General features: G+C 41.0%; 2 protein-coding genes across 2 annotated transcripts in view; both read right to left on the bottom strand.

Moving 5' to 3' along the window:
* Window positions 1-202: 202 nt before the first annotated feature.
* Window positions 203-4,868, bottom strand: LOC139393050 (somatostatin-2-like). Its single transcript, XM_071141383.1, has 2 exons — window positions 4,634-4,868; window positions 203-540 (listed from the first exon to the last, which is right to left on the bottom strand). Exons 1-2 carry the CDS (start codon window positions 4,778-4,780, stop codon window positions 337-339), a joined length of 351 nt encoding a protein of 116 aa, XP_070997484.1. The 5' UTR covers window positions 4,781-4,868; the 3' UTR covers window positions 203-336.
* Window positions 4,869-8,145: 3,277 nt separating this feature from the next.
* The window catches only part of LOC139392534 (collagen, type IV, alpha 3), a 112,243-nt gene continuing 105,563 nt past the window's right edge, over window positions 8,146-14,825 (bottom strand). The window contains exons 48-52 of the mRNA XM_071140579.1: window positions 13,381-13,593; window positions 12,922-13,099; window positions 12,307-12,421; window positions 11,269-11,441; window positions 8,146-11,031 (exon numbers count right to left, since the gene is read on the bottom strand). Coding sequence (XP_070996680.1) covers window positions 10,941-11,031; window positions 11,269-11,441; window positions 12,307-12,421; window positions 12,922-13,099; window positions 13,381-13,593 — 770 coding nt within the window. The 3' untranslated portion in view covers window positions 8,146-10,940. The remainder of the gene's footprint in view (window positions 11,032-11,268; window positions 11,442-12,306; window positions 12,422-12,921; window positions 13,100-13,380; window positions 13,594-14,825) is intronic.

The raw sequence follows: 14,825 nt of genomic DNA on the forward strand, positions 1-14,825 counted from the left end.
ATTCACTAGCCTAGTGTCAGTGTGAGTGTTTGAGTGTGACTGTATCTGTCAGTGTGTTACATCAGCCAGTACTAGATGCATGCATAAATTAATAAAGGGCATGTCAACCAAAACTTTTCTTTGGTAATACAAATAAGAGTTTATCAAAGAACTGACCCACTGAAATTCAATTATTTTATATTTATTTCACAAATTAGACAGGTACATCATTCTGTTGATTTCAAGAACCGTCATCGGGCACAGCTAACTGTTGATTGGCTGCATTCGTCAGGTGTAAGTTGGCGGTGTGACGTGATTGGCAGCGTCATGTCATAAGGTGGTCGGTTTATTCTTCCCTCAGCAGGAAGTGAAGCCCTTCCAGTAGAAGTTCTTGCAGCCGGCTTTGCGCTCACGGGGGGGAAGGTTGTTGGGGTTGCCCACTGAGCGCTCCAGCTCCACACGCAGGTCCTCTTTAGCCCCCGCTGGGGACACCTCACTTTCCTGGGCCTCAGGCAAGGACAGTTGGGATAGAATGTCCTCCACCGCTCGCTTACTCCACTCCTACATGCAGGAAAGACACACATACTTTAGGAGAATATAAACAGACACATATACACATCGGCACAAGCTAATATCAACAACAGCAAAAACAAACCTACACGTACACATACAGCAAAATACACTCACACAAAGCGAATCTCATGTGTGTGCACAAACACACACAGACACACACAAATGTAATCACCTCCACATTAAGGCAGTCAGTGTTAGTTTTCTTGTCTCATTATGGCCCCGATTCCGACCTCAGTTAAGCGCTGGTTTTTATGCACTTTTCTCTATGTGCGTATTCTGACCTTGAATTTAAGCATGAGAATAGCATGACATTCACCTGCTATTTATTCGGAGTGGAGATCTAAGAAAAGAAGATGTGGTGAAGGTGTATCTACAGATAAGGAATGAATCAAACCACTGTATTTTTTATGAATCTATATATTTTGTGCGTAAAGGCTCTACAAATCATTTTTTCTACAATTTAAAAAAACAAATGATTTAGACATACTTTCCTAACCCTAAAGAGTATTTTTTAATCTACCAGTTGGTGATGAAACTGAGACAAAGATGCATAGATTCTAAACCCGTTCTCTCAATGTATTCTATTGAGTTTGTCAACGAAATTATCATTAAAAGGTACACATAAAGGGATGACTGAAGATAAATATACTGAACATTTGTTGGCCAGCAAGTGGGTTTTCAGCATTTGAACTACATTTATTCAGAGTGCGCAAGGTAAAACAAATAAAAATAGTAGCCACACCTGCAGAACACGTTATGCGTCTGAATAAGGTAAGTCTGAAAACCAAATGCTTAGATGTGCGTAGGAAAGGCTTATATTCCTAAATCGGAATCAGCCCTATCTGCACAGAGAACGAAAGCATTGCTGTAGCGCACTGATCCAGCCAACTGATTGACTAGAAAAGGGTGGATAGAGAAATATTTGTTTTCCATCAACAGATAATTGAGAACAGATAACTGTTGTGTGTACAAAAACACACAACAGCATACAAACAGTTCCATTGACTTTTTCATGTTTGGTAGTAAACATTTAGTTTGTAAAATGAGAAACGTTCTAGATGAGGTGCTGCAATATGCACTGTCTGGGTGAGCGGTCAATGACCTTAACTAGTGAGTCATTAGTATGAGAAAGTGGCATTCAGACAGACGTGATTGTCAGTCATAGGAGGGAATGATGGAAATCTCCTTCTTGAGAAATATCATTGTCTATTGGAGTTCACACCCCTATTACATGTAACAACTGCATTTTCACAGTGTCTTCTATGCAGATGGATGTGTCTGTGACACAGAATGAACTAAGAGACACAAACTCCCTATTGGGCACACCACATCATTTCAACTTGGATAATTGGGTAATTGAGACAGTGATCAATGAGATTACAACCTGTATTCACTCACCCAAAGCCCAAAATGTGTTGAATTTCCAATGTATTAACACTATGATTTCAACCATCTAAAAGCACACCAAATTCCAATGGAAAAACAATGTCTGGTTTTTGTTCGAGTTGTCACCTAAGTGTCTATAACTGCTCTTTCAACCATTTAAAAGCACAGCAAAGTTTAAATGGGAAAAGAATGTCAGAAATGTTGTTTATTCATACATCAGATTAATGTATCACTGTGCTTCATCTAATAGCAGAACCAAATTACCTGGATTGCAGTTGAGATTACATTAAAAGTACATGGTGCAAGTAAGTGATCAATGCCGTTCTAGATTCTGCTCCGAATATTATAGCAATTTTTTTGAGCAAAATCACCACAGACCTGCGAAGACCTATGCATGCTATCTTGAACATGCATACTTTATATGATTACATAGATATTTATAGCTACAGTAACCTCAAAATGTGGCCATGGATGTTTTACTCATGTTAAGGTTAAATGTTACATTAGTTTGTAAGATAGCCTTAACTTTAGGCTATTCACTGTAATTACAAAAGTAATACTGAATTGTGTTTGGTTTACAATGCAACAAAATACAGCTTAAAGGAAATCTGAGCCACTGGTTTAATCAAATTCTTCAAATTGGAGACGTAAATTCAACATATAACTTGTCGCCAAGTTAATAGGCTGTCTATTGTATTTCAAAGGTGATATTGAATTGTGTTTGGTTGTCAACACAACCAAATATCAACATTTGAAGGAGATGCAAATTCTGCTTGGATAGTTCCACCTGTGCCACAGACTTTCATTCCAGTTTGTCTACAAATTAATAATTGATATGTTGGATTCACATTTCCATCTCAAACAAAAATCTAACTTAAAGAATATGACTAAATCAAATCAAATTTTAAATGCACTTTAAATAACATTTCATTTGATATAGTCCTATTATTTAATATTGATGTGCATGGCACAAATGAAACTATGCAAGCAGAAGATACCACTCCTTCAAATGTTGATATTTGGTTGTTTTGGCAACCAAACACAAATCAATATCACTAAATATCATTACATTTGAAATCAACCAGAGCTTGAAGCCAAAGGCCTATTGTATTGTCTATTTTAAGTTGAATTCTACGTGGGATTGAAACAATAGCTGTTGATTACTTTTCAAATGCTATATAAGCCTAAATAGCATCATTAATGATATGAGTGATAAAGTATGGTCACATTTCATTTGCTCTGTTAAACCTACCCTTTGGAATGTCTTCGATAGCAACAGTGAATCTATTTAGTTTTTATGTAGAGATCTTTCAACAAACATTCTCACGATAGCACATTGGTAATTGTGTGACAAATATCATCACTAAGCAGGGCTGGGCTTGGTTAAAACCCTGGATGGGAGACCAAAAGATAGCTGTAGATAGATTCTCCAGTAGGAGATGTTGCCCAGCCTGCCTCTTTTCTCTTCTGATAGTGGATATAACGTTGAAGATGTTGTTTTAAAGGTACAAATTCAACATATTTTATACAAGGTGTGTCTATGTTGACATTTGTTTACCATGATGACATAATCCTGTGGTTGAAATAAAACAACAGTTTACGTTGACTTTTTAAAAATCCAGTGCATTTTCCCATGTAGATTCCACATCACAAGACATTGACAAATTACAGTGAAACAAAGTTGATTCAACCAGTTTATGCCCAGTGGGTCCTTTTAGAGAGTGTGTTGACTCTGTCTACCAACAATGACCTTAACCAAACCATTCCAAATCATGTCTTCAACACCAGAATGAGAGAAAATACTTATGGGATGGGAGTTCTGTATACAATAACAGTATATAACTAAAACAGCACTTCTACTGTATATAACTATCAGACCCCATTCACACTTGCATGTTTTGGCATGACAACTGAAGTTATTACTTGTAGTCCAGGAGTAATCAAATCTGAGCCAAGTTGGGTGCAAATAATTATCAGGTTGAACAGACCAGCAGCACGCTGTTCAACCTGATAATTATTTGCACCCAACTTGTGTCCCGGGTCTAAATCAGTCCTTGTTTAGAGAGGAATAATGAAAATCAACCGTGGAACTGATTTGAGGTCCAGATTTGAATTTGCCTGATTAAAGAGGTACACCAGACCTGTTAGCTGTAGTGAGTCTATGCCCTAGTTTGTGTATAGTTTGTGTCTGAGAATGTGATAACCTGAGCACAGACTGTTTACCTGAATTCCATTGTGGGTAGGTGTGTAAGTCTGTTCCACTGTGAAGCAAAGGGCAGTGTACTGTATGTTACAGTGTGGACTATGCTGTACCTGTTTTACTAATGACACATTCTCATGTTCTCATAGTGTCATTAGTGGTGTTCCTGAATAGTTGTGTGAGCTGTACCCTACTGTACACATTATTTTGTGTCATGACACAAACAGTGCATGCTATCTGCGTGAACACCTCACCTCACTTGAATAGTGTAATCCTGTGAGCGCAATAACGTAGCTGTCCTGTTAATTCTGGTATTCATTGTTTGGTATGTGTGGGCCACAGGAAGCTGCTGAGGGGAGTGAATGGAATGGTATTAAACACATGTGTTTGATACCGTTCCATTTATGCCATTGCAGACATTACTATGATCCCGTTCCCCCCAATGAAGGTGTCACCAGCCGCCTGTGGTGTGTGCCAGTGCCGTAGGCTGCATACCTGTGTGGCAATGCCAGCGGCACGAGCCCTCTGAAGGAGTCTGCGGCTGCGGAGGTCCAGGTCGGGCTGCGAGGCGGCTCCTTGGCTGCAAATGGCCAGGGCCAAACCCAGCAGGGCCAGGGCACAGTGGATTCGGCAGACCTTCATCTCCAACAGAGCTGGGTTTTGTTTGCAGGGATGAGACGCGGTGAGACGAGCTGAGCTGGACCGGGCTATGCTGGATCTGGATCAGTCGGTATGGAGCAGGCCTGGTACTGTTGATGGGGGTTCTGTGGGGCTCTTATAAAGAGCTTGCCCTCTCAGCTCATCACTCTGCTTCCTGGGTTAAGTGACAAGTGGCCTGTCAGGGCGTGGGGGGCTGCCAGGCGATGATGGAATGCAGTGTTGTAAACCACTTAGAAACACTGGCTGCTTTCTTTTCGTCACAAAGGCAGCTCCTCTGAGACGTGTTGATTTAATATGGAGGCGCGACAATAAAACAGTTAGCCAATATGGATTTAGCACACACTGCTAATCTAAGTCAAATACAACCAGAAAATGTCTGCTTCATTAAAAGCCTTTATAAACAGGAAGCAGGAGTCATCACTTAAGTTTAAAATATTAAACTTACGTGATGACATCACGGAAGACTGCCAAACAAAAGATTCCTCTAGCAGATTTTTGGTGGGTTAATTAATTACCAACATATATCGCCATTGTGGGATCAGTAAAATCAACTGATTAGGCTTGGTTTACATACAATATTAACATAATTTAGTTTGCAATGGTTAACACAGTTTCCAAGAAATACGAGGTAAACATTGTATAAACCCTACCGTTGCACTTGCATACAGGATTGTGGATATGTATTTTGTTGAAGTGTGATTTGCATATTTGTAAAAGCCTATTCTGAAAGGAATAATAGACTGAGTGCTGTCTGTCTGATAACCCTTAGACAGCATTACATAGAATGTATTGGAATAAAACCAAATGTTTTATATCAGACTCAATCTAATTAATAGGATACATATTTTTCTATAAGAGTTATTTCAGTTTATGCTGAAAGATCTGCTTATTTTCACAAAAGGCTGCATCATCCTGTATATATTGCCACTGTGTTAAATTTTACTGTAGCTCTTCACTGCTCCCCTGTGGCCATGGATTACAGACATAAACTACAATAAGCTTTGCCGGACGTTGTCAATGCAATTTTAACCCTCATCCCCAGGCTTAATTGCAGCTGGTGGACGACATTATTGCAATTTTGATCAGGAAAAAACACAAAAGTATACTTCTTCATAAAAACTCATTGAATGTCAACAATATAAACTAGCAGGGAAAAATGAACACTCATTTATTACAATTAAATATTGTCATGCCTACTTACATTTCTCTAACTGTGTTACAACTACACTATTGAGCTTGGAAATTACAGATTAACTGTACAACTGTATGATTAATGGTATAGCAGAGCTTGAGGCTTGTTAAAAGGACATGTAAATTACATTTATGGGTTGCAGCATTTCAACGGCACAGAACATTTGCACCGGACCCACTTGCACGCACACACACACGCACAATCGCACTGTGGCGGAATAATCAGAATTAGTTAGGTAACATAGATAATTAAGATGTCTTATCCAGATAATATTCTTATATGATATGCTTGTTATTAGAATGTATCCCTTTGGACTCTGGTGTTGGCAGTTGCACTTCCTCCCTCAGCGGGGCTCAGTCACCTGGTACCCAGAGAGGGGAGAAGCCAGGCTTGTCTTTCACATGCAGAAATAATTTCCACCACAGCACGCAAGCATGCACAGAAAAAAAACAGACAGGTGTGATGAACCCAGACAGATTCCATTCTGAACTGTTTCAGTTCATTAGAACCATTGAGGGAAAACCATTGGGCATGCAATGGGGTCTGAAACCCTTATTTGTTTAATACATGTGGCTGCTGCTTGCAATACAGAATAACAAGAGCGACCTTTGAGTTCATTTCCATGCGCAGTTATACATGGCAGTTTAAGTTATCATACCCCTATGCTTCTGGCTGAGATAAATTAAGATGATACAGTAGATGATATACACAGTAGTATGGCAGAAAGTTAAGTCATTCCTGTACCTTTGTGTTAATTTAGCACCTCCTGGAACAGAAAACCATTCAACTCAAGGCTGACAACATTCACCACACAGAAATGAGCATCGGAACACAATGTTAATGAAGTACATAGGTTAAACAAAAGAGTGCAACAGTATCCACTAATTCATTAAGACAACACTTTTCTGGGTATTTATCTGAATTGCTTTTGTTTGGTCAAGTACAGTACAATATTTTGTTTGAAAAGCAAGGAAGCACTTGATACACTATGTCAGTTAAAAGGCTGGAGGCAAGGCACAACATTGGAAAGCTATAAGGAAACCAAGGTGATATTATTGTACAGATAAAATGGAAATGCAGAGCCTACTCACTTTGGTATTAAAAGTGATCAACACAGTGGCCATGGTTCCATTGGAAAGAATACATAGAAAGAGTCTAAATTGAATTTTATGCAACACGCCAATGGACAGTGAAATAATGATAACTATATCTCTCCATATAAATACTACACTTAAGTTCAATCTTTTTAAAGGGCCAAGTTGAGAGCATGTTAACAAATGCTTAATCATATTATTCAATATCTCCCTGACACGGTGATTATTACAACATGATTGCTCTATGTCCATTGTGGGTATACAGCAGTATTCAACCAACTACAGTGTTTAGAAATGTAAGATAACGTTACTAAGAACTTCTAATGAAATCAGGTCTAGTGATATGAGCGACACGTTTCATTGCTAAATGCTTTTTTGGTAATACTTTACTTGTGTCGGTATAATGCATTATGACTTTTTATAAGCATGTATTGGCTCTCAATCTTTTATACAGATAAATCTGTTCAATCTTTCTATGTGACTCAAAAATATTGTTAATAACTCAGGATCACTGAGATGCTACTAAGATATTGTTAGAGTATCATATATTTTTTATGACAGTGCATTATACTTGCTGACTTTAAGTGAAATGATAATGCTTTTCCATCAAAACTCAATTGCAGATATCAAAACTGATCCTAGTTCAGCTGTCTGGCCTTAACGGCTGATCTGTAACTGACTGATCATCTTCTTTCATCCCCCTAATGGTTAAGATTAGCTTTGGGGGTAAGGTACCCCCAATAAGGTACCAATCTTCTACCAGATTGCTAGCATACTCATAGCACCCAATGGACAACATAGCATTCAACAAACAAACAGGCCATCAGGTAACTGGCCAGACAGTTAAAGTGGAATTCCACCAGTTTTTAAACGTATATTCATTATTTACAACAACATTATTACTTTTTACTGTTGATGACATCATCATGTGGCACTTTCTTAGGACCTTTTCTTCTTATCATTTTACTACAGACCGTAAAACGTGCCGTTTGCACATATGTGGTATGGTGCTGGAGATAATGCTGGAGATAATGAATATGAGGTTTAAAAGTGAGAGAGCCATCAGGCAGTCAGAAACTTTGTCAGGCAGTTAACTTTCCATTCAAATGTATAAAAAAGACTTGGGCCTAGATTCAATCAGTTCAGCGTTAATCCACAATATTCAACAACTGCATAGCATATCATTTGTTGTTTAGGGCCGTGTCGGTGGTGTAATTGCATTGGAGCTGTCAAATCCACAAGCTGCTCCCAACTTTATACACCAAGTCGCATTAGTAAACATCCCATGCCATTACAAGTTCAAACACTGGAAAGTGTGAATCCAGACCTTGATAAGGCTGATATAAATCATTTTTATTTTGTTGAATGATTTTTGAGTGTCATTATTTATATAATCAAGTCAGGTATAAGTATTTTGACAGTGACACAATTTGCATCATTTTGGCTCTGTACGCCACCTCAATGGATTTGAAAGGAAACAATCAATATGTGCTTTAAGTGTAGTCTTTCATATTTAGTTTAAGGGTTTTGAGTCAAAATTATTGTATGAACCGTGTAGGAATTACAACCATTTTTATACATAGCCCCCCAATTTTAGGGGCTCAAAAGTAACTGGACAAGCTAACAATCATAACTTAAATTGTGAGTTTTAATACTTGGTTGCCTGAAGTCTGGAACCCATAGACATCACCAGATGCTGTGTTTCTTCCGTGGTGATGCTCTGCCAGGCCTTTACTGTTTCCAGTTCCTGCTTGTTCTTGGGGTGTTTTGCCTTCAGCAAGTGACATGCATTGATTCAGGTCAGGTGATTGACATGGCCATTGCAGAACATTCCACTTCTTTGACTTAAAAAAGTGTTGGGCTGCTTTCGCAGTATGCTTCGGGTCATTGTCCATCTGCACTGTGAAGTGCCGTCCAATGAGTTCTGAAGCATTTTGCTGAATCTGAGCAGATAAACACTTAGCCCTAAACACTTCAGAATTCATCCTGCTATTTTTGTTCCATCAGACCAGAGGACATTTCTCCAAATAGTACGATCTTTGTCCCCATGTGCAATTGCAATCCGTAGTCTTGCTTTTTATAGCGGTTTTGGAGCAGTGGCTTCTTCCTTGCTGAGCGGCCTTTCAGGTTATGTCGATATAGGACTCGTTTTACTGTGGATATAGATACTTTTGTAGCTGTTTCCTCCAGGATCTTCACAAGGTCCTTTGCTGTTGTTCTGGGATTGATTTGCACTTTTCGCACCAAAGTACGTTTATCTCTAGGAGACAGAACACGACTCCTTCCTGAGTGCTATGACGGCTGCGTGGTCCCATGGTGTTTATACTTGTGTACTATAAGTTAGCATAATACACAACAAGGTTATGGTTATTTTGCTGTTAACATCTGTTCTAGGGTCATCTCTTTCTCAACCCCAGTCCTACTCCTTACCATTGAGTTAAACAACCATTTTACCCTGGACCAGCTGTTAAAAAAACATTTACTGTACAAGTATTCAATGGTATCAATCATTTGAGCTTGAAATCATGAATTCCAAAAGAAAACAAATGTTATTTGTGTCTTTATGTTTAACATGATTTATCAATGTTTATAAGTTAAGTTGTCAGAGCGGGAAGATGCTTTCAACAACCAAAGGATGTATGAAGGATTCATGATAGCTTTTTCAGAATTATTGTACAGATGAACGTGGTACATTCAGGCGTTTGGAAATTGCTCCCAAGGATGAACCAGACTTGTGGAGGTCTACACATTTTTTTCTGAGGTCTTGGCTGATTTACTTTGATTTTCCCATGATGTCAAGCAAAGAGGCACTGAGTTTGAAGGTAGGCCTTGAAATACATCCACAGGTACATCTCCAATTGACTCAAATGATGTAAATTAGCCAATCAGAAGCTTCTAAAGCCATGACATATTTTTCTGAAATTTTCCAAGCTATTTAAAGGCACAGTCAACTTAGTGTATGTAAACTTCTGACCCACTGGAATTGTGATACAGTGAAATAATCTGTCTGTAAACAATTGTTGGAAAGATTACTTCTGTCATGCACAAAGTAGATGCCAAAACTATAGTTTGTTAACAAGAAATGTGTGGAGTGGTTGAAAAAAAGTTTTAATGACTCCAACCAACGTGCATGTAAACTTCCAACCTCAACCCTTCTAAACTCGCTTGAAAGAGAGTGACCCCAGCTGTCGACCTAAGCCCAACTGTGCATCTGGGTCACGCCACCACTGCTACTGACATCACACTGCTTGATTAGCAAGAACCACTTCCTCCTGATTTGTCTCACAATGAGGCTCAAACCCAGGACCTCTGCTTTGCTAGCACATGTGACAACATATTAACTTTTGGAGCTATCAAAAAACATTAATTTGATAGTGCCATCGGCTCCAACGCAGTTACACCTCCGTCATCGCATGATTATGCTAAGCAGTTGTCGGTTATCACGACTTAATGCTGAACTGATTGAATCTAGCCCTGGATCACACTGACCATCTACCGTAAAACAGTCCAGTGGTTTAACAATACAAACAAAATACAGACAAGCCGTAAAACTGAGAACAAAACGTCAGATTGAGCAGAGGCCATTACTGGGTTGCATCTCATAGTATTTCCTAGTTTCCTTGTGCGCTCTCCTTCTGTCCTTCCCTTGCTGAAAACGTCAAAGTGAGGTGAGGAGAGGACTGGAGGGGAGGAAACATGGAAACGAGGATCAGCACTTGTAAGAACTGAGACATCCTTTGGTCTCCCAGGAAGCACCATGATTGAAATGCAAGAATTAATCAGTCTCTTTGTTGCCCTACAGTGGCTGATAGTGGGAGGTGCATCTCCAGTTCATTCCCCATCAGTTCTTTAGCGCTTAGGGTCGCTGCCACTGCTTCATACAGACCTGACAACGACTGACTATACTACCCGGGCAGTCTCCCTTCACTGTCTGAGGCCTGGGTTTACTGCGGGAGGAAGAAGTGTGAGCATACGTCAGACCACATTACAGCAATGCATTGATGAGTACTCTGCTGCGATGTTGCAGCTGTATGCACAAAGTCACTTATATAATTATTGAACTAACTGAGACATGGTTTTCAAATTAATATGAACGTCTGCATACGGCACTCACTAGAGTACTCGATAAAGTGAAAACTTTGGGTAAATGTGCACTGTATAATGAATGACTATGCTTGTTTTACCTGAACATGTTTTCGGGGTCCAGGGAGGCCAGCCAGTAACTGTAGGAGTCAGTGTAGTAGTTGCATGTCCCTCGCCCATGGCACTCAATGAAGGGAATCTTCCGGAACTCTTCTAGGCAGGAGCCCGGAGAGGCCAGGGGCTGGCCAGAGCCCTCCGCTCCAGCCCCTGTTTGCTGTGAACACACATGACATATATTACATGATTTGATATGATATAGGACAGAATGTCATCTTCAGCAGAAGAGCTCTATTACCTGCAAACCAAGGCTCTGCAAACCAAGGCTCTGGACATATGTATACCTATGCCACTCTATAGACATTTGTGGATAACGTTTGCAGAGACACTAGTCTAAGAACGGAGCATCTTGCAGCGTCCATGAAGAACGGAAGATGGACATTGGTCTCCTGCTGTGCCCCTCTGATATACACACACACATATTTGGGTCTCGATTCAATCTATATCTCTGAATCGTTACAGATTGCGCGATCAAAATGTAAAGGTGATTTCCAATTGAGCCCGACATATGCAGCATTTAACAGTCTCCGCTAGCGTGGGAACATTGTCTTTAAATTTGAATCATGCTGTAAATCCGAACTTCAGCACTACGGATTGAATCCAGCCCTTGGTTGAAGAGGGTGGAGTAGTAGCGCTCGCTGAGGAGTTTAGGGGTTAAGTGCCTTGCTCACAGGTACAACGGCAGGTGATCGCATCTAGGACACTGATGGCAGCAACCCTCTGGCACACTCTCAATCAGATTTTCCCTATCAGGCATGAGATTCAAACCTGCAACCTTCCGGTTGCTGGCCCACTTCTCTAACCTCTCTGTTGCTATGGCATTGCGTCACCATAAGCAAGTAAGCATAGTTTTCAGTTACCAATTAACGGCCATTATTCTATGGCCTAGATTTCTTCCTGGCCTTGAGTTTTTACTGATCAGGTAAAAATTCTGTTCAGGTAAAAATTTAGTTGCATTCCATTCAGCTACTGAATTAACCCATCCATACAAGTGTTCCTCTTTCTCAGACTGTAGTTCCTACCATGACAAAAGAGTAGCCAGCCCAGAGAGAGAGCCAGCCCCGTGGACAAACAGGGATTTGGTTTGTCTGACTGTGAACAGCGATGATGTTTGCTTTTGTCTCACACACTGCACACCTGAAAGAGAGGGAGAGACCACCAAGTTATAATACAGTGCAAATACGCTATGATTGATTGATTGATTTTATTTGCCAGTTTAAAAAAATACATACTGTATACACAGTACATACATACACAGTACACATCGGTTCATAAACAGACATCACATTGACTCTGAAGAGCATGCTTGGGCAGACAAGGAAACTTGTCATGCCAGCATAATTGTCAATTACATTTAATTCACTTCAGTTTTGCACAATTGCGAAAACTTTTACAAAATTCCCAGGTTTTCAAAAAATCCTGGTCGGAAGATTCCGCACTATTCCAACTGGGATTTCTGGATATTGGAAAAAGTTACCAGAATTTTGCAACCCTAATTTAATTCAATACATCCCCTCAGGGGCATTTTACCCAGCAGAGTGGGGATTTCCCTTATTTATTTATGGAGTGAAAATCAAGTTCCTTCCTGTGTTATGTCTAGGACAATCTGTTCAAACCAGTGTAAACTAGAGCAGCACCTGCTGACATAGCTCTCCAGTGAAGCACCAGAGATGAGGGCCATGTCGCTTGGCATGGCCTCATCTGTGGACAGCCAGTAGGAGTAGTCGTTACGGGAGGCGTAGCGGCACGTGCTGTCCGTGTTGCAGAATAAGAAGGGCATGGTAGAGAAACGAGGCAGACAGCTTCCCAGTGTACCTGGACAGCGGGCAAACCAGAGAAATAGAATCAATGTATTTCTATTGGGCAGACAGCAGCATATCCAGGAGACTGAACCGTTGCTCTGTTATCAAACAGAACGGCAGGGAGTGGGTTCTTCACTGGAGACTGTGTGTCTGTCTTTGGGTTATATAGTGTATGTTCATGGATATCTGTGTGTGTGCGTGTGGATGTGTGTTTGTGTGAATGCGTGCATGTGTATGTATGTATATATGCATCCATGCATGGATGCGCATGCACATGTGTGTGTGTACTCATACCCAGATCCTGGCCATGACCTCTGTTGTTGCCGTTGATGAAGAGGAGGGAGTATCCGGAGTAGATGAAGTTGCTGCCCCCTGGGCACTGGGGCACATTCTGTCTCTGGCTGTGACGGGTGAATAGGAAGCCGTCCTCTATTGGCCCGGCAAAGTAAGGACCTGGAGAGCCCCGGGGGCCTTTGGCTCCTGGAGTCCCCTGCTCACCTTGGATACCTGAGGAAACAATCCCATGGACTTAGTCTCTTTTCACAGACACTGTTTAACACTTTTGGGCACTCTGCAATTGAGACATTCAGGGATAATAAGTAAGATTCCATGTATGGATGAGGAGCCTCTGGTATACAGAGACTTTTTCCACATTTTTTAGATGTTTCTACAACTTGATTGGAGTCCACATGTGGCAAATTCAACTGATTGGACATGATTTGGAAAGGCGCACACCTGTGTATATATAATATATATATATAAGGTCCCACAAAGTGCATGTCAGTGGTCTAAGGAATTGTCTGTAGAGCTCCGATGCAAGATTGTGTCGTGGCACAGATCTGGGGAAGGGTACCAAAACATTTCTGCAGCATTGAAGGTCCCCAAATACACAGTGGCCTCCATCATTCTTAAATTTAAGAAGTTTGGAACCACCATGACTCTTTGTAGAGCTGGTTGCCCAGCCAAACTGAGCAATCGGGGGAGAAGGGCCTTGGTCAGGGAGGTGACCAAGAACCTGATGGTCACTCTGACAGAGCTCTAGAGTTCCTCTGTGGAGATGGAAGAACCTTCCAGAAGATCAATCAGCTCTACCAATTAGGCCTTTATGGTAGAATGCCAAGACAGAAGCCACTCTTCAGTAAAAGGCACATGACCACCCACTTGGAGTGCTCTGGTCTGATGAAACCAAGATTGAACTCTTTGGCCTAAATACCAAGCATGGTGGCAGCATCATGCTATGGGGATGTTTCTCAGCGGCAGGGACTGGGAGACAAGTCATAATTGAGGAAAAGATGGACGGAGCAAAGTACAGAGAGATCCTTGATGAAAACCTGCTCCAGAGCACTCAGGACCTCAGACTGGGGCGAAGGTTCACCTTCAACACCTTCAACAGGACAACGACCCTAAGCACACAGCCAAGACAACGCAGCAGTGGGTTCAGGGCAAGTCTCTGAATGTCCTTGAGTGGCCCAGCCAGAGCCCGGACTTGAACCTGATCGAACATTTCTGGAGAGACCTGAAAATAGTTGTGCAGCGACGCTCCCCATCGAACCTGGCAGAGCTTGAGAGGATCTGCTGAGAAGAAACTTCCCAAATACAGGTGTGCCAAGTTTGTAGCATCATACCAAAGAAGACTTGATGCTGTAATCGCTGCCAAAGGTGCTTCAACAGTGTACGGAGTAAAGGGTCACTGTTTTGAGAAAAAGGTCTACAGTAGCCTCAACAGCACCCTCTAGGGC

Source organism: Oncorhynchus clarkii, chromosome 33 (assembly GCF_045791955.1).
Source record: "Oncorhynchus clarkii lewisi isolate Uvic-CL-2024 chromosome 33, UVic_Ocla_1.0, whole genome shotgun sequence".
NCBI classification, from domain to species: domain Eukaryota; kingdom Metazoa; phylum Chordata; class Actinopteri; order Salmoniformes; family Salmonidae; genus Oncorhynchus; species Oncorhynchus clarkii.